Here is a 19,707-nt window from a genome sequence, read left to right as displayed (position 1 = left end):
GGAGGAGGAGGAGGAGGAGGAGGAGGAGGAAGAGAAGCACCTCATTTAAGAGCTGCTGAATAAGCGAATGAATGACCACGTCTCTGGAGGCATTGAGCCCTTAAGAACAAAACGAAGGCACAGCCTCCATGACTGACCACTTACAGAAGCAGTGTTGGCTCCAGAGGCCAGCTAAAGTGGCTTGGTCCAGGGCTGTGTGGGCTTGTCATGCCAAGTGGGGGTCCTGGTATGAAGGGGCTGGTACCCTGGCCACTGCTCTCCCAAAGAAGGGGGGTCGTAGCCTAAAAGAGACCTGGGTCTGGGGTCCTTCAGTGGCGGCAAGCCCCACCCCTTCTTTAGTGTGACCACAGCTTCAGAGCCACTGTTCAACTGGCTGTCCTGCATGGCAGCCTGAGGCCAGGCTTCAGGCAAACGATTGTGCATTCAGAAAGTGAAAGCTTTGGTAAGGTTATGGGGAGGGAAGGGGAGTGACAACCATTAAAGATGTCAACAGAGGAGGATTTGAATGAGATGTGGCTCAGCGGGAAAGACAGCAAGTGTAAGTGTATGTGACAAGAAATGGGGGCTGGTCCCTGTCAGGGAAGGGTTTAAAAATGTCCTAAGTATGGTCTATTAAGTTTTCTGCATAATGGCTTAGTTCCTACTGAGCACTGGCTGGCAACATGTACCATCCAAAGAATATTCAAGATTTTCCCTAAGTCTCTTTTATAAAGAGAGAACAAGGGGCTGGATGTAGCTGTCTCCTGTCCGTGGCCACCAGTTGGGACCTGTATCCCTGGTGTTCTGTGTACCCCTGGGGAATCTTTTGTGGCCTCCGGCCGCTGCCACAGGGTTGGCCCCTCAGCAGAAAGGCCTCAGAGGAAACGTCTCTTTTCTCTACCCTTCGAACCTTGGACTGCAGTTCCAATTGGTGCTTCCTGTCCCCACGTTTGTTTTCTTTATGAAGGAAATGTAAAATCTCTCCAGTCCTGGCTGCAAGAGCATGCAAATCAGCTAACAGTGCTGTTTGGTGGAGTCTCTGTATGCAAAACCTCCTGGAATAAATCAGTCATCTCCAAACGGGAGGAGGCCAAGGGGCAGAGGAGGAGAAAGAAAGTGGGGACCAGGGAATGGGGCTCTGCTCAAATGGGGTGAAATGGCCCATGTTGGCCTGGGTATCCAGAGGGGCCCCCATGGACCTCTTTGTCTCTTTTGCTGCCACTAGATGGCAGCACACGCCAGCCCTAGTACTTGGCATTCAATCTGTACTTGGACTTCACCAGGCACAGGGGCCAAGGCCCCCAAATTCACTACCTTACTTTTTTCTGTTCTTCTCCTCTGCCTGCCTGCAGTTCTACCGGCCTGTGGTTGTCTTGGGGAAACTCCTTTTTTTTTTTAATATAAATGAGTTCAGTGGGAGATGGAATCTTGTTGGTTATGGGTGATCTGTACTGACCCAGGATCCAAGAGCTTTAATGCACAGGGGCCCCTCTGATGCCCTGTGATGCTGGAAGCCAGGAGAGGAGGGGTAAAGGAAGAAAAAGAGGAAAGAGAATGAGGAAAGGAAGGAAAGGGGGAAGAAAAGGAGGAAGGATGGGGAAAGAAGAAAAGAGAAAGGGGAGAGGAAGAGAGGGAAGGAGGGAAGGGAAAGAAAACCTAAAGCAAGGGCCAGCTCCTTCCCACAGCCCCCCGAAGTCAAGGGACTGTAAGTAAACGCTTGACTTTTAAATTTTAATAAGTTAACTACTCCTTTTCACCCAAATGCTACTCAAAGTTTCTGGAGAAAATTCCAGTGGGTTAGAAGCTTCTGTGAAGTTTTGATAAGCAAATGTGGCTGCACTCGGGCGCCCTGGTCATTGGCTGACGCTGCAGCCGCCAGATTTTGACACAAATAATCAGATTGAAAATCAGGGAGGGGAACAGTAGAGGGGGGAAAACACAGAAACGAAAAGGAGAAGTGTCTGTTTGTGCAGAGACTCATAAAGTTGACAGAGCTGAGAGCAGTCAGCGTGGAGGTTCTCGGCTCTCAGGACTCGGGCAGAACTCAGGAGAGGGACAGCTCCCTGACGGTGAGTGCTGCCAGACCGGTGCCGGCTGGGCTCCGCTGAAGAGTTCCTGTCCTGGTGCCGAAGGCAGGAAGGGTATCTGCTTCCCTTTATGGTGAAAGGAAGAATACTGTGATAGTCTCTCTTCTGGACCCAGTGCTCATCACCAGGGGAGAAAAGGAGGAAGGAACACGCGCCAGACTGAGATGCCCCACGATAGCGCAGGAATCGCGTTTTCCCTCCTGTGAATTTTGTAGACGGTTACGCTTCATTTTCACCCAGATACAATCTCTCTCTCCCTCCCTCTCTCTCTCTCTCTCTCTCTCTCTCTCTCTCTCTCTCTCTCTCTCTCTCTCAATCTCTCTCTCTCTCTCTCTCTCCACACACACACACACACACACACACACACACACACACACACACACACACACACGGCACTTTTCTAGGGGCACCAGAGGGACACAAATCGGTGTCTCCCTGAGCCAGAACTGCCCTCTGCCAGGAACTCAGACGGAATTGGTGTCTCTGACAACCTCAAAAGTTCCTGGAAGCACCGGGGAGTCAGACACCCTCTCCTAAGGAATTCACTGAAGGGGAGTGACAAGGTGAGGCGGAGCAGCCTCTAGGAAGCACAGGATTATGGGGGGGGGGGGGGGGGGGGAGACGGTGCCAGGGGTTCTTGGCTCTTTTTACCTAGAGGAAAAGGTGAGTTTGAGTGGTGGGTTTCTTAGAGACCAGGGCTCATTGAAGCGATGCCCACAGATGCTGTGGTCTGTGTGGGTCCTGAGAAAGCCAGCATCTTTGTGAGACTACTGTGGGGAAAGTCAAGGCACCGCTGGCTGTGGGGTCCAGCAGCCTGGGTGCTGGTAGAGTTGAGCCTACCCACCTGTGCTCCTCCAAGTCCTGCAAAGTCCTCCCTCAGGAGAGAGGTAACGTCTTGATTTAGGGGGTCAACCTGTAGAAAGTTTGGGAGAGTCAAGCAGTTCTGGATGATTTCGGTCTGACTGATGGAATCACCCCAGTGGTAATCGCCATTCCTGGCACCTCAGAAAAGGTGGATGCAGGTCCCCCTAGAGGTTCTGGGGAGCAGATCGCTCAAGGTCTCCCTTCACTGGGACCCAAAGCACACTCCCAGGCAGAAATAGCAGGAGGCTCCTACGTTTGAAGGTGTTTGTATTGGTTCCTTTCTGGTGGCAATCCCAGCCACGGCGGGGTAGGGGTTGGGATGCTCTGCTCTTGGTATAGACAAGTGCAGACAATGTTTTGTTTGTTTTGTTTCCATCAAGGTAAAACATGTCCATAAAATTGACCATTTTTTTTGCTTTTGAGTTGCGTGCTGTTCTTGTGTGTGGGCATGGGATTCAGAGTCTACCACAGACGTACACTCCCAGGTCCCCAACTCCTTCCTTCTCTCCTTTTACACTATGTAGCTTTTTTTTTTTTCTTTTTTTCGGAGCTGGGGACTGAACCCAGGGCCTTGCGCTTGCTAGGCAAGCGCTCTACCACTGAGCTAAATCCCCAAACCCCACTATATAGCTTTTAAAAAGACCCTTAATTTCCGCTCCCACCTCCTGTCTTGAGCTGCATCTCCAGCCCCTTTCTTCTTTTACTTCATTATTTTTTAATCTCTCCTTTCTGTTTTTAACTTAAGATTACTATCATTAACTAGGCCTGGAGACGCACGCCTATAGCCTTAGCACTTGGGAGACAGAGACAGGTGGAGCTCTGTGCGTTTGAGGCTAGCCTGGTCTGCACGGAGAGCTCCAGAATAGCTAGCGTCTCTTAGAGATGCTCTGCCTCAGAAGAACTACAAAAAGTATTGTTGTTTGTTTGTGTGTGTGTAAGAGAGATGCAGGGCGCACATGCCTTGGAAGACATGTGGAGGTCAGAGAACAACTTTTGGAGTCCATTTTCCTTCTGCCCTGTGGGTTCTCAGGACAATACAAGTCATCAGGCCTGTGTGACAAGTGTTCCACTCATTAAGATAGCTCACTGACCCACTTTCTCCTCTGTTTGACCAGGCTGGCCCAGAACTCATGGGCTCAAGCAATCCTCCTGACTTCTTCCCAAGTATCCAGGACTCCAGATGCTTGCCCCATATGCCGAGCTCATCATAAGAGCTGGGGAGCAGATCCATTAGCAATTGAGTAGATTCATCTTGTTCAACTATGGTCACCACTGATCCCCAAGGCCGTGTCCATTTGTGAAACTCAGACGCCACACCTATTAACCAATTCTGTTCCTCTGCCCCAGCCCCGCTAACCTCAAATCTACTCCAGTCTGTGAACTTGCCTATTTTGCACAACTAGATATTTGGCCTTCTGTCGCTAGCTTATCTTGCTCCCCATGTTTGAGGGGTTCATCATGCCACGTATGCTGGAATTTCCTTCCATTGGAAGTCTGAATCCTATTGTGTGCTTTGGCCTGGCTCTCCCTTTGCTTATCCATCCTGCCTAGGCGGACTCCTGCACCTCTCAGCTCTTGAGGATGGTGTTGCTGTGGATGTCGATGGTCAGAGTCTCTGAACTCTGTGCTTCTCTGTGCTTTGGTGTATGCCAGAGGTCATTGCTGACTTTATGTGCTTATTGGTGGTGCTGGGGATTGAACCCTGGGCCTCGCACATGTGGGCCACTGACTTGAGGCCCCCTAAGGTCACCCAGGCTCCTGGCTGTGACTCCGTGATGTGACTCTGCAGCTTGTTTGTTACCTCCCTCCCTTCTGTCCTTACACATAAGGAAGTCCAAAGGGTCCCCTGTAGCTGACCCTGAGAATCAACCCAGTCTTGCCCAACCCTCCTGAAAAGGGAACCTAACTGGCCAGTGTCTCAGGCAAGGTAGGTCAGTCCCCAGCTGAAGGTCAGCAGATTGTACACGGGATTTTAGAGTAAAGGGGAAGTTTAGAAATCTCTCAGCCCAACCGTCTCCTCCGAGAGATAGGAAAACCAAACCCAGGTTAGCGGTGCACGCGGTCACAGAATCAGACTCATCCCCCAGGGGCTGCACAAGATGCCTGGAGTCAGGAAAACCTGGCGAGCCCACTATGCTCACAACCTGGGAGTACAGGATGCTACAGTCCTCCAGGCAGCCCCAGGATGGAAGGTTTATAAAGGATCCTGACAAGGGGCCTCTTTCCGGTGTCCAGATACCATCACTCTCTGTTTATGAAGAAATCCCAGTGTCTTTCACAATCTCTGCCTGAGCTCTTTCTCAGAATGGTCCATGTGAATCAAAACTGAGTGGTTGCTAATTAACTACATTACAGGTAATGGTTCCTCTTTCTTTCCTCTCTCTCTCTCTCTCTCTCTCTCTCTCTCTCTCTCTCTCTCTCTCTCTCTCCTCAGCTAACAAAGACCAAAAGGAAATTCTCTGGGTACAGTTGGCTACTGTAGGCTTGGGGGTCTGACGACGTGTCAGCTATCCTGCCCTAGAAGGGCAAGGATAGAGCTAAGGCAACCCAATGGGAGGAAGCCAGAAACCCAGGACCTCTTTCTTCCTGTTGTAAGCATAATGCATTCAGTAAGTGCTTATGAATATAGGAGGTGCTGATCCTGTGCTGCTCTAGGTTTGGGTCAGTGACCTAGCGTCGTCTTTAACTGGACCACGGGCAAAACTGCCTTTAAGGAAATCTGTTCTTTTCTACTTTCCACGTGATGCTGTTAGGACCCTGTGTGGAATCTTTGAGGATCAGGGGAAAAAGACCCCTTGTTCCTAGCTCCCACTTTCTTTTGATACTATGATCTACACCAGTGGCTACTGTGAGGAGCAGAGATCGGTGTGGTGGGGGTTAGAGAGGTGGGTCAGGAATCAAATCCAAGCAGGACAGTAGCCCTGGGCCTGGCTCTGTCCTGACCTCTGAGTCAGCATCCTCTCTAAGCCTTGAGATCCCCACCTGCAACCTGAGGACACTTCCTACTTCCCTGTACTCAATGCACGAGTACAGCAGCCACCATGGCTTGTTTTCCTCCTTGATGTACTGCGTAGTGACTGTCTCAGTGAGGACCTGACATGAAAGGCCTGGAATAGCCTGTGGCACATGGACCACGCTGAACAAATAACCTTTGTCCCAGTGCTGTGAGTATGGAGGTCCTGGGCCTAGATATATGCATGCACTCTCCTTCCCCCTGCTCAGGATTAAGAGTCCCTCAAATGAAGGGTTGGGGAGATTTGGGGACTGGGGTGGGAGGGAGAAGGCCAGGAAGGGAGGGGGCAGGGGAGGAAGGCTGGCCCTGGAAGATAAGGTCGTGGCCGCTGTGTGTACCAGAATGAGCAGAGGCCCTTCCAATCCTTTGTTTAGAGAACTAAGAATCTGTCAGTGGAAGAGACCCAAGAGGCCAAGTCCCATCCTTCATTTTAGAGTTCAGAGAACGGAGGGCATTGAACTTATGGCAGCTCTCTGGTTTATCCTTAGAGGGCACCTGCTGGATTGAGCCTAGCCTCCCTCCTGGCCCCTTCAGCTTTTCCTCAGCCGGTGGAGAGGCCATGTGATAGCTCAGCCTAGGTGTCTGCCATGCACCTTACAAGTTCCCAACAATGACAGACATTGAATCAGGCCCCCTCCTTAGTGATCTAAATATAGGCCTCACAGCAAGAAGTGCTGGACCTGTCTACACTGCACAGAGCCCCAACCACCGATACTCCCCAGCAGGACTCTGGGCCATAGGGCAAGTGGACTTAAGGCCTCTCCTGCCTGGTTTTGGTTCACCCCCTGGGACAGAGGTGACTCAAGCACCCTTGCCACAAGGCTAAGTAAACTCCAAGCTGTCTTTCCTAATCTTGCCTCCATCCTGGTCTGAGCTGAGGTCTTATCACCTAGCCTTCACTGTTGTTCAGAGGCAGCCAAATCCTTTTTCCCGCCTTTGCTGGGCATATCACAGATGCAGCCTTCGGTGAGTGGCCGGTCCTGGGTGGGGCTGGGAGGAGTCTGAGCTTTGGCCTGAACAGTCTGGAGTATGGGGAGGATAAAGGACACCAAGGGGCCTCTCTGTCTCCCAGGACCGTGAGAACACAGCACAGACTAGGACAGGGATAGGAGTCACTAGTGGGAGAGCAACCACATGCTGTCTTAGAGGACTCGGCAGGAGACATCTAGGGAGGTCAGCATGGTTCCCGCCTTATGAACTGGGCGGATCCTTTGGCTCATTCGGACCTCCAGTTCTCTCCCAGTCCCTGACTAAGAAGTTAAATGATGATGTCCACCACTGGAGTTGACGGACATTCACCTCTCCGTGTCCATCCACAAGGAAACTGAACCACCAGATGAAGTGGATGGGTCTCCTCAGGCTTCTTTCCACAGTTAACAGACAGAAATCCCCACCATTTCTGGAGAGCTGGCTGCAGGCTTAGGCTCCCACCTGCAGGGCAATACCGGCTTCAATTAAGTCTCTACTTGCCTCACTAGCCTCAAGCACCTTTAAGCACTGCCCCACCCCCTCAATCCCTGCTACGCATGGGCAGTGAGAACCTGGGTTGTTCGCCAGCATTCCAGGCTGGATAGCACAGCACACCTTAAAGTAAAGGAAACTGGCCCGGAGAAGTGAGGAGTCTGCCCAGATTGAACAACGGGCAAGTTGAGGAACTCCCCTCAGGAGCTTCTTTGTGGGGGGGGGAGGTATTTTGTTGTTTGTTTGCTTTGCTCTGTTGAGACAGTCTCACTATACTTGTCCTGGTTGGCCTGGAACATGCTCTATAGACCAGACTGACCCTGAACTCAGGGAGATCCACCTGCCTCTGCCTCCCGAGTGCTGGGACTAAAGCCAGGCACCACCACACCTGGCTTCTCCATGAGCTTTTAATCTAAAAAATCTAAGCTCAGAATGTGTAGTCTCGTAAGCGTGTCAATCTGGTTCTCAAAAACAACTTTTTAAATTTGTTGTCTGAGGATGGGTTTCAGATAGCCCAGGCTGGCCCTGAACTCATATCTTGCTGAGGATGACTTTGAACTCTTGCATCCCCTGCCCCCACTTCCCAGGAGCTGGGGTTATAAAATTGTGCCACCGTAACTGGTTTTCTCCAGTGCTGGGGATGTAGCACGTAGGACTCCACCGACTGAGCTGCACCCCAGTCCCTCAAGTACAACTAACTGGGGTCCGCATGTGCCTGCTTCAGGGGTTCCAGGTCTATCTGTCCTCCCTTCTCTTTCCCAACACAGTCCAGGCTGACTCAAGTTTCTAAGGATGAGTATACTCTGCCTGTGACTAATTCGTCATTCTGGGGGGAGGGGCACATGGTCAAAGTCAAGGTGTCAGTATGTTTGGTTCCTTCTGGAAGTTCCTAGAAAAATCAGTTCATGGATCTCTCTGAGCTCTTGATAACGGGAAGCAGCCCTTAGCGTCCTGAATCTTAGAGGCATGTCTCTAATCCCCGCTTCTGATGCACAAGCAGCTCTCCCCACGCCCAGCCCACCCAGGGGACACTGGTCATTTGGGGAGCAAGGCGGATCTTCGGGCACATCCTAACTTGATGTGATATTCACAGGTGCCAGGTGGATGTAAACCTTTGGGGAACATTATACAAACCAGCATGGGATAGCGTGTCATTGTTCCAAAGGAATGATACTGGTCGATCTTAGCCACTCCCATTCCCTCCCATCCCCCACAGGTGCGGAGCACACTCTGAAAAAAAATGCCGAGGTCCTTTCTAGTGAAGAGTAAGAAGGCGCACACCTACCACCAGCCCCGAGCACAGGGCGATGACCTGGTCTGGCCTCCAGCCGTAATTCCTGGTGAGTCTGCGCTTGGGCTATGGCCCACCCCACGCCTACTTGGCACTGTCTTTTTTTTTTTTTTTTTTTAAGATTTATTTATTTATCATATACAAGTACACTGTAGCTGTCTTCAGATACACTAGAAGAGGGCATCGGATTCCATTACAGATGGTTGTGAGCCACCATGTGGTTGCTGGGAATTGAACTCATGACCTCTGGAAGAGCAGTCGGTGCTCTTAACCACTGAGCCATCTCTCCAGCCCGCCTTGGCACTGTCTTGATGATGCTATGGCATCTCTCCTGCGTCTCTTAGCTGTCGCTGAGTGAATGAATGAGTAAGTGCATATGTGAATGAATGAAATAAACACTCGTCTCCTCTGGCCTGTGGAGTTCTGGGAGCATCGGATTGGGAGCCGGGAAGGAACTATGGCTCCAACTGAGGTCTGAAGTCAGGGTGCTCTGGGTTCCTACACCTCTCCCTGTCCCAGCAGAGGTGTGAACAGCAGCAGGCTGGTGTCCCTGGGTGCCCTCTCCCTGGAAATATGGTGCCCCTTGCTCTCCACAGGCATTCCAGAACTGATGGTGGTGACTCTTGGGTCTTATCTCCTCACAGTGGCAAAAGAACATACCCAGAGTGGCAGCCCTGTTCTCAGCACACTGCTTCCAAGCCAGACCTTGGACTGGAGCGCAGTCAAACAGAAGCAGGAGATGCTGCTGAACCAGAGCCTTCCCAAGATGGCCTCAGCCCCAGGTACCCAGCCAGGGTCTCCTTTGTCTCCTCCAGGTGCCAGAGAGGAAAGTGGCTGGCTCTGTGGTAGCACTTCTTAGGGTCATGAGGTTGGGGAGCATCAGTTGCTAGACGCCATCTGGACTCTCAGCTTCTGCTGGGCACGTCTAGACTAGCATGAGGAGTTGTGTGTGTGTGTGTGTGTGTGTGTGTGTGTGTGTGTGTGTGTGTGAAGCAGCTGCAAGGTCCATAGGGCAGTGGCCTGGTGGTCCCCCAGGGGGACAGAGCTGAAACTGCAGTGAAGACTCACCAATGGTACACAGTCAGGCTGCACATTGGAATCCTCAACAGGAGGTCACCAGGGGAGATAGACCACCAGGGCACACAGAGAGTTCTAGGACAGCCAAAGCCATATAGAAAGACTCTGTTTAGAAAGAATAAGAAAGAAAAAGAGGAAGGGAAGAAAAGAAGGAAGGAGAGAGAGAGAGAGAGAGACAGAGAGAGAGAGAGACAGAGACAGAGACACAAAGAATCTACTGGTGGCAGTTAGGAACATTCACTGGTCTTCCAAGACCTGAGCATCACAAGGCAGCTTACAGTTGCCCATGGCTCCATCTGTGGAATCCAGCACCCTCTTCTAGCCTCTAAGGGCACCCTCATTCACATGGTGCACACACAGGTACAACATACATTAGAGAGCTGAAGGCAAATCCTCAAAATAAGTCATCTGCACATGTCTTTGTACAGAGGGGCCTCACGTGACATCCCAACCCCAGGATGGGGAATCGCCACTCTCCGAGTCACCCCCTTTCTATAAGCCCAGCTTCTCTTGGGATACGCTGGCCTCCTCCTACAGACACAGCTACCAACAGACCCCCTCCACCATGCAGTCAGCTTTCCTGGAGCGCTCCGTGAGGCTGTACGGCAGCCCGCTTGTGCCCAGCACCGAGTCCCCCTTGGACTTCAGCCTCCGTTATTCTCCGGGCATGGACACTTACCACTGTGTCAAGTGTAACAAGGTAAGCGATGGGCATGGGTGGCATGTGCGCCCTGCTCAGCACCCCTTCTCTCTAGGACCTTGGGCCCTGCTATTATTTATGGTTGGACTGTCCTGTGCTTACAATCTTGAGGCCATGTTGGATTCAGACCATGCCCTGACTGTCTTACCTTTGCTTGACATGAATAAGATCTTGGGGGATAGAGAGAGGTTGAGACACGTGCCCCAGCCCACAAGGAGATATCAGCAACAACATCTATGTGGTTCTAGCTAGCTCTGGCATTCTTATTTTTTTGAGACAAGATCTCGTGTAGCTCAGGCTGGACCTGAGCTCTTTTTACATCCAAGGATGATCTTGAATTCTTTTTTTTTTTTTTTTTTCAGAGCCGGGGACCGAACCCAGGGCCTTGCGTTTGCTAGGCAAGCACTCTACCACTGAGCTAAATCCCCAACCCCTTGAATTCTTAATCCTTCTCCCTCCACCTCCTAAGTGTTAGGATTGCAAGTATCACCACAACTGGGTTTTCCTGGTTTTACGCAGTGCTAGGGCCCCATGTGCAATATGAGAGCACTCTCTCATGTTATCAGGTCATTCAGCCTCCAGATGGGCATGGAGGGACCTTCTGGCTCCCTCCGAAGCCCCCATTTTATAGACAGGAAAACTGCCACAGAGAGGTAAGAGACTCCCTGAGATATGCTTCAGAACAGCAAAGCCACCAATGAGGTGCCCTTCTCCTGTTCCATCCTGCTCTGGAGCTAGGCCCACGGCCAGGATAACCACAGACCTGCCCTCCTCCTTCTGGGGGCCTGACTCTTTGCTCTGCCTCAGGTGTTCTCCACCCCTCATGGGCTAGAAGTGCATGTCCGCCGCTCTCACAGCGGAACCCGGCCCTTTGCCTGTGACATCTGTGGCAAAACCTTTGGCCACGCTGTGAGTTTGGAGCAGCACACGCACGTGCATTCCCAGGTGAGCAACTGACAAAGGCTGAAGGGGACACAGGCGGGTTGGGGCGGGGAGCAGACTCTCTACTTGCCTCCCTGGGTCTGCGACTCCTAACATTCTGGGTCTCTGATTGGTTTGAATGGCTTCACATCTAGTTGGAAGGAACTGGGGATTTAACGGTGGGAGCTGGAGTGTGTCTATGAGGAAACCATCTATGCTCTGGGTAGCCCCGCAGCCATCCTCAATTCTTAGTTTTAGAGTTCAATTTAAATGCATATCTCACCCCTGATCTCTGTCCGTGGGGACCCATTCCTTTCCAGAGCGGATCAGGTATCTAAGCAGCACTCTGCCTGCTTCGAGAAAGGTCACAGGCCAGAGAGAAGTGGGTTACCAACACCCGGGGAGGTGGGAAAGGTGGCGGGATGTGACCCTAGGAGCTTCCATCCCTCAGCAACAGGCCAGGAGCTGGCTCTGTCCTCTACTTCCCAGCCTCTCACAGCCCAGCCAGGACATGGCTGGAACTGCCCCAGTGCAGAGATGAAGAAACCAACCAGAAATGGCTGCCCCCAAAGCATGTGGCTACTGGGCTGGTGGGGGCGGGTCTCAGTTGGTAGCGTGCTTGCCTGGCGTACATGAAGTCCTTGGTTCGAGCCCTAACACCAGATGAACCCGGAATGGCCGTGCCTATAACAGCACTCAGGAGGTGCAGGCAGGAGGATCAGAAGCTCAAGGCTATCATTACCTACAATAATAAGTTGTTCATGGCCAAGCTGGACTACACAAGAGCCTGTCCTAACTAAATTGAGGCAGCATGTCACCAGCTAAGAGGAACTCAGTCTGTGTTCCCGGTGAATCCCTGAAAAACTTCCATTTCATCAGTCAGTCAACAAACACACCCTGAGGCTGATTTTGGGGAACATACTGAGAGAGGCACAGGGAAAACATCTCATAGGAAGCAAGTCAGACCCCAAGCCTCAGGCCACGCTGAGGAATCAGGGACAGGGGTGGGGTTCTTCCTGCTCCTCTGGACCCCTGTTCTTGAGGCCACCCCAACGGAGTGTCCTCTTTCTCAGGGTGTCCCAGCCAGGTCCAGTCCCGCGCCCAGCTTGGCTGTCCCGGGCCTCGAGGCCCCACCTGCACCTGACCCCCCAAGGCCTCGTTTCCTCCGGCAGGAGCGTAGCTTCGAGTGCCGGATGTGTGGCAAAGCCTTCAAGCGCTCATCCACTCTGTCCACCCACCTGCTCATCCATTCGGACACTCGGCCCTACCCCTGCCAGTTCTGTGGGAAACGCTTCCACCAGAAGTCGGACATGAAGAAACACACCTACATCCACACAGGTGAGTGAGCGCCCATGCTGAGCCTGGTTTCTTGGCAGCCCACCATTTGCCCAGAGGTCCCCCTGAGGAGGGTCTGTAGGACTGGGCAATCACTCGCTGTAAAGAAACACTGGCAAGATAGCCCAGCCAGCAAGGGCCTGAGGGCAGAAAGAGGCCAGCATGGGGATTCATTCACCCTGCCATTCACTCTGTCCACTGGACCTCAGTGCTTCTTTGGGTCAGCCCTTGCACAGCCATAGTGATTTATTGAGAATCAAGGAGGGCCTGTGCCAGCTTGGACAGGCTGAGAAATGGAGAAATCCAGAGAAAGACTGTACCAGTTACCTGACATATCATTGTGACATAGATGCCTGACAAAGGCGGCTTAAGAAAAAGGGTTATTGTGCCTCACAGTTTGAGATGAAGTCCATCATGGCAAGATGGCTCAGTGGTAGGAACACGAGGCAGCTGGTCACATTGCTTTCGGAAGGTATCAGCCATATTTAGGGTGAGCCTTCAGTTAGCCCAATCCAGAAAATCCCTCAGTGACATTCCCAGCAGTGTGTCTCTTGAGTGACCTTAAGTCCCATCAAGTGGACGGTGTTGACCATCAGAAGGGCATTTTGCTTGTTTGCTTTCTTGCTTATTGAGACAAATTCTCATGTAACCAAGGCTAGCCTTGAAGGTAATATGTAGCTAAGGCTAACCTCAACCTCAAACTTGCAATCTTTGCCTCTACACATTTTCTTTCTTCCTTTCTCTCTTTCTTTCTTTCTTTCTTTCTTTCTTTCTTTCTTTCTTTCTTTTTTGTGTGTGTGTTGTTGTTGTTGTCATTGTTGTGTTGGTTTGGTTTGGTTTGGGGATATTTGGGTTGTTTTTTTTTTTGTTTTTTGTTTTTTTGTTTTTTTGTTTTTTGTTTTTTTTTTTTTTGTATTTTTGGGGACAAGATTTTTCTGTGTAGCCCCGGCTATCCTGGAATTCACTCTGTAGACCAGGCTGGCCTAGAACTCAGGGATCAGTCTGCCTCTGCCTCCCGAGTGCTGGGTTCAGAGGCATGGACACCACACTTGACTATTTCCCCCACTTCCTAAGGATGGCCATAAAAGAAGCACAATATAGAATGAGTGTGTGCAGGGCGGTGGCTGCAGGCCTAGCACTGCCACCTGCCCCTACCCTGCTGTCTGTCCCTTCCCCAGGTGAGAAGCCTCACAAGTGCCAGGTGTGTGGGAAAGCCTTCAGCCAAAGCTCCAACCTCATCACCCACAGCCGCAAGCACACAGGCTTCAAGCCCTTCAGCTGTGAGCTGTGCACAAAGGGCTTCCAGCGCAAGGTGGACCTGCGACGTCACCGTGAGAGCCAACATAACCTCAAGTGAGACTACTGGCCAGCCTGCCCCGGTGTGTCTCGCCTGAAGGCCAGCCTCGTGATTCCAGTCCGGATCCTCAGGCCACCTGGAAGCAGCCCTGCCCATGAGCCTCTCTGCTTCCTTCGAGACTGGGTGACCTCAACCAAGCCATGCCTCTTCTCTGACTGCAGCGGGTGTAGGAGTCAACTCCGGCCTTTCGGAACTGAAGCAGTCACAGATGTGCTCTGGTCACTTCCGCTGCCAGAGCATAGAAAGAAGCAACAAAACTCTGTGGGCAGAGATGGCAAAAACAGGCAAGAGCCAGGCTCCAAGAAGCCTTCTTGCTTGCTTCTCTGCGGCTGGTGAATGCATTTTTAGGGATTCTCTTTCTGCCTGCCAGTCAGAGTTGTCCCCTGCCCTATAGGTCTGGCACCCCTCTGCTTTGGCTAGATGTACTGGCTGTCCCTCACCTCTGACCACACTCATCTGCCCACTGGGAGTGGCTCCACAGGTGAGCCACCAGGCTGTGAAAGCAGGAAGCCTGCCTGCCCGTCAATGTCAATAATAAAGATGAATTTGTTTGTGTGTGACCCTGTTTGTAAAGGGCCTACTAGGCGCCAGGACTGCCTGAGGACTTGAGGGCCTTGACAAGGAGCTAGCAGAGAAGAACCATGACAGGTGTTCAGGAGGACAGGCCTAGAGCTGCTGCGGGCAGTTGTCAGTCTCCAGTCGCAGCTCGAAGGGATCCCAGACCTCATTGGTGTTGCCTTGTGGGTGTGGCAGAAGTGTGTGACTTCACGTGGGGCTCTGAACCTCTCTGGAGTTCAGCTTCATTGAGCTACACTGTAATCACAGCAGTCCCGTCCTGGTGGGGATATTGGCAGGATTCTGTGAGATTACCCATGGAAAGCAGTGCACACAGCAAGCCCTCAGCATTCTTCTTTAAAGTCCTGCCCCACCAACAAGGGCATGCCAGTGCCACCTCCTCCATGAAGCCAGAGGTTCTCTCTTCTGACACTAAGCTATTTGTACCACATGTCCATGATCCAGGAGCTGCTTACAGTCCTCTGTAGACAGTTTTGGCCTTGGTGAAAGGCATAGACATGAGCGTTTACATACATTTTCTCCAGTCCATACAACCCTCCACAAGGCACATTGTCCCATTTTACAGATGAGACAACTGAGGTTCACAGAGCCCAGCTTCCTGGAGATGAGAAGGTATTCAGAAAAGAAATTCCATGGGCTTTGCTATAGCAATGGTACAGTGCTTGCCTGGAATGTGTGCAACCTTGGGTCAATTCCTAATACCAAAACCCAAAGAATCCCATTGTCTTCAAATGGCTTCTCTACAAAACACAATTTAACCCCATGTGGTGTGTATTTGTTTCATGTGTGTATGTGTGTGTGTGTGTGTGTGTTTCCATATGTATGTCTATGTCTGTATCTATGTGAGTGTGAGTGTGTATTTGTGAGTGTGTGAGTGTCTGTGTGTATGTGTGTGAGTGTGTGGGTGTCTGTGTCTCTGTGTATGTCTGTGTGCGTGTCTGTGTCTCTCTGTGTGTGAGTGTATGTCTGTGTGTCTGTGTGTATGTGTATGTGTGTACATGTGAGTGCATATGAATGTGTGTGAGTCTATGTGTGTCTGTGTATGTGTGTCTGTGTCTCTGTGTGTGTGTGAGTACATGTGTGTCTGTGTGTAAGTGTGTGTGAGTGTCAGTGTGTATGTGTGTAAGTGTGTGTGTTTGTGTCTCTGTGTGTGTCTGTGGCTCTGTGTGTGTGAGTGTGTGTGAGTATGTTTCTGTGTGTGTGTGTGTGTGTGTGTGTGAAATTCTGCACCTCTCAGGTAAGGAGATAAAGTGTGAAGGTAGTGATTACTCTGAACCTACATGCATTATGTGCACACTCTTGTGCACACTTGATTTGCATGTATTTTGTTTGCTAAACAAAACCGAGACAATATCAGGGTTTCAGCCACTTCTGCAGTGGGGCAGGGTGGGGCCAGGAGAAAGCTGAGCAGAGAAGGGAAACCGGTAGACACATCCTCCATGTTGGCTGAGGTGGAAAGTGGGTGAAGCCAGGCACAGTCAGTTTGTTTATCCACTGGGTACCCCCAGTGCAGAAGGGGATAGGACCACAGAGGCCTCAGAGAAGGGAGTAGGCTGGCTCTCCATTTCACATCACAGACCAAGGGAGCAGGGACCAGGGCGCAGGCTGCGAAGGCTTTATGGCCTAGGCTGGGCTGGAGTGGCTCTGCACCCAGAGATAAGTGGAATTCTGTAGGATGGGTTTCACACAGACAGCAGCCCAGGGGCTGAGGAAGCCTGGAGGTACCTTACAGACTGGCCTGTGATAGTTTTGTCCAGTGGGAACACAGCTAGCTACAGTCTTTGTCTCTGTCAGGACACTGTACATCAAGAAAGCAGAGTCAGTGGGTGTGGTGGACCCCGCCCATCTATTGGAATTTGTTAAAGACCCTTCCTAGCTTCCTACCTGGCCAGAAATTTCCACCACCTGTATCACTGTATGAACTGAGAGACACCACCCAGCCCTGTGGAAATCACCTGTCCCCTTCCAATTGTTACAGATCAGACTGGGAGGCCCTCACTCAAGGTCACAGGGACAGACATTTAGGAACCCTATCAGAATCCAGCTTTCAAAGTTTTAATCCTCCAGCTGCAGACTCAGGAGCTACAGAGTGCGTTGGGAGGATGGGGGGGGGGTGTAAGAAGGCTGCCAGCCCTAACTCTTCTGTGGAGGGCAGGGGAGGTATGGAGGGGGGAACCTATACCGGGTGGTGCTGGTGAGCCAAGACAGGGCATCAGTCAGCTACTCACCGGAGAAGAGCCAAACAGATGCTCACAGGCTGCAGAAATGGCTCGATGCTTAAGAGCTGCTTCTCTTGCAGAGGACCCAAGTGTGACTCCCAGCACCCACATCAGGCAGCTCACAACTGCCTGTAAGTCCGGCTTCAGGGAAATCCAGCCTATGGCTTCCAGGGGCACCACCAGCACTCGTGTATACACACACACACACACACACACACACACACACACACACACACACACGCATAAAAGAAATATTTTTTAAAAAAACCAACATTTTAATATTGAAACAAATTGGCCACATCAGGAAGTGGACTGTCATATAAAATCTCTCCTTGGTTGACTGCTTGGCACTGTAGCCCCAGCACTGGGCTCTGTGCTCCTTTTGAATATGGGTGAAGCCTGGCCCATGGCTGCCAGGTAAATCCCTGATAAAGATGGAAATGTTCCCTAGGTCAGCTGAAGACTGTGAGCGGCTGAGTTGGCTCCATACTGCCTCTCTGTACCCCCAGCTAGATCGTGCTGTCAGAGAAGAGGAGGTTGATGGGTGGAGGTCAGGAGGCAAGGCCAGATGTTGGACATTTGAGAGCGGAGAAGTGAGAGTCCACGCTACCTTTAAGACTGAAACAGCCCTGAAGGGTCCCTAAAGCCCAGGTGTGGCCCATCCTATCATTCAGTTGAGCCCTAACTCTTGCTGCTCTTAGTGACCCCACTTTCATGGGTGACCTCAGTCCCCAGATTTGACAGCCCTTCGCTCAATCCTGTCAATGCCCTACACACCCCATAAGTCCTCTCAGGTGACTGGGCGGAGTTCCAGACGGGAAGAGCTGAGGATAAGGAAGAATCTTGTCCCTCTGGGTTCAAATGCAACAACGGATCCTTGTCTGTGGGTCTGAAGACAGGGAAGACAGAAACAACAGGGAGCTATGCTTTGGAGGGTGACTGAGGTAGGTAGGCACCACCATGGCCCTTGGGGAGTAGAAAGTGTCCCAGGACAAAGGAGAGGCAGGAGCAGGGATAGGATATTGGAGAACCAGTCTCTGCCCCAAGCACTCCAGGAGAGCAGCAGGTCTTCTCCTCATGTCCATGGTGTCTCCTCTGTGGGAGTTCTCCTTTCCCTTCCACAAGTCCACTCAGTCTCACGTGCTATCTCAGGGGCCTCAGAAAACGTTTTCAAACCGTGATCAACCCTTGACCCTTACTCCACTTCCGGGGGATGGGCCATGGGTGTGCATCCTGTCTATAAAAAAGAAAAAAGCGGGCTGGAGAGATGGCTCAGTGGTTAAGAGCACTGACTGCTCTTCCAGAGGTCCTGAGTTCAAATCCCAGCAACCACATGGTGGCTCACAGCCATCTGTAATGCGATCTGATGCCCTGTTTTGGTTTCTGAAGACAGCTACAGTGTACTTATATATAATAAACAAATAAATCTTTAAAAAAAAAAGAAAAAAAAGAAAAAAGCACTCTCAGGGGCCATGAGAACCAGCTGGCCACATGGCTGGTGGCTGGTCTGTATACAGTGTGCTTTTTAAGAACTGGTCTGAAGGGTTGTCTATAAGGCTGAGCAGAAGCACCAGCGCATAAGGGCACAGCAGTCTTCAAAGCAGCAGAGATCTGTTTGTCTGGCACTCCCAACCTGAGCCTGCCAACCGAGGAGAGGAACTTTATGGGGGAGAAAGAGCCTGACCTAACCATACCCAAGCCTTTTCTTATGAGGGTTTTTGGTTGTTTTTTAAGAGTCCCTTGTTTTTATTTTATGTGTACATGCACTCATGATTTTATGTGCAGGTGCCTGCAGAAGCCAGACAGATGGCACTGGATCGACTGGGACTTGAGCTACAGATGGTTGTGAGCTGTCCCTGTGGATGCTGGGATGTGAACCTCTGTTAAAGCAGCCAGTGCTTTTCCCCATGGAGCCATCTCTCTGCCCCCTTTACCCACTCTTTCTCGTCATTCCTGAACAAAATAACGATCATTTCCATCATGTTAGCTGGTATAAAGCCACAGAGCCATGATTTAAAACATGAGAGGAGGGGTTGGGGATTTAGCTCAGTGGTAGAGTGCTTGCCTAGCAAGCACAAGGCCCTGGGTTCGGTCCCCAGCTCTGAAAAAAAGAACCAAAAAAAAAATTTATTAAGAACTAAGACATTCACAAAGGAAGTTATTTCAAGTGGAGAGGTAGTTTAAAAGTCAATACAGGGGGGTTGGGGATTTAGCTCAGTGGTACAGCGCTTGCCTAGGAAGCGCAAGGCCCTGGGTTCGGTCCCCAGCTCCGAAAAAAAGAACAAAAAAAAAAAAAAAAAAAAAAAAAGTCAATACAGATTTTTAAAGTTGGCTCAGCAGTTCACAGCGAGTCCTTCTTTTGAAGCAGACCTAAATTTGGGTCCCAGAACCCATTTTGAGCAGCTCACAATCCCTTGGAACTCCACCACCAGGGAATCTGATGTCTCTGACCTCTGCAAGGTGCTTGTGCACACTTCAGGCCAAGAACCAGCACACAATCAATACACAGAGTTGGGCAGATCATTCGACGGTTAAGAACACTGGCTGTAGGGGTTGGGGATTTAGCTCAGTGGTAGAGCGCTTGCCTAGGAAGCACAAGGCCCTGGGTTCAGTCCCCAGCTCCAAAAAAAAAAAAAAACAAAAAAAAAAAAAAAAAAAAGAACACTGGCTGTTTGCTAGTCCAGAGGACTCAGACCCAATTCTCAGCACCCACTGGCTGGCTTACAACCATCTATAACCTAGTCCCAGGGCCTCAGAGAGCACTAGGTAAACAGGTAATGCACAGACAGACAGACAGACAGACAAAGCACCACACCCACAAACATAG

At 51.0% G+C, this 19,707-nt stretch overlaps 1 protein-coding gene across 31 annotated transcripts; it reads left to right on the top strand.

The window, feature by feature from the left end:
- The first annotated feature begins 1,798 nt into the window (after positions 1-1,798).
- On the top strand, positions 1,799-14,645 carry Gfi1b (growth factor independent 1B transcriptional repressor). Of its 31 annotated transcripts, XM_087652587.1 has the most exons (10): positions 2,295-2,629; positions 5,365-5,539; positions 6,005-6,094; positions 6,837-6,909; positions 8,621-8,744; positions 9,340-9,477; positions 10,201-10,472; positions 11,280-11,417; positions 12,467-12,731; positions 13,907-14,645. In XM_087652587.1, exons 5-10 carry the CDS (start codon positions 8,645-8,647, stop codon positions 14,083-14,085), a joined length of 1,092 nt encoding a protein of 363 aa, XP_087508713.1. In that variant the 5' UTR covers positions 2,295-2,629; positions 5,365-5,539; positions 6,005-6,094; positions 6,837-6,909; positions 8,621-8,644; the 3' UTR covers positions 14,086-14,645.
- The last annotated feature ends 5,062 nt before the right edge of the window (positions 14,646-19,707 follow it).

The sequence above is a fragment of the Rattus norvegicus genome, chromosome 3 (genome assembly GCF_021556685.1).
Source record: "Rattus norvegicus strain SHRSP/BbbUtx chromosome 3, alternate assembly SHRSP_T2T, whole genome shotgun sequence".
NCBI classification, from domain to species: domain Eukaryota; kingdom Metazoa; phylum Chordata; class Mammalia; order Rodentia; family Muridae; genus Rattus; species Rattus norvegicus.
The sequence above is the reverse complement of the archived record's forward strand: the minus strand, read 5'-3'. Positions and strand labels throughout refer to the sequence as shown.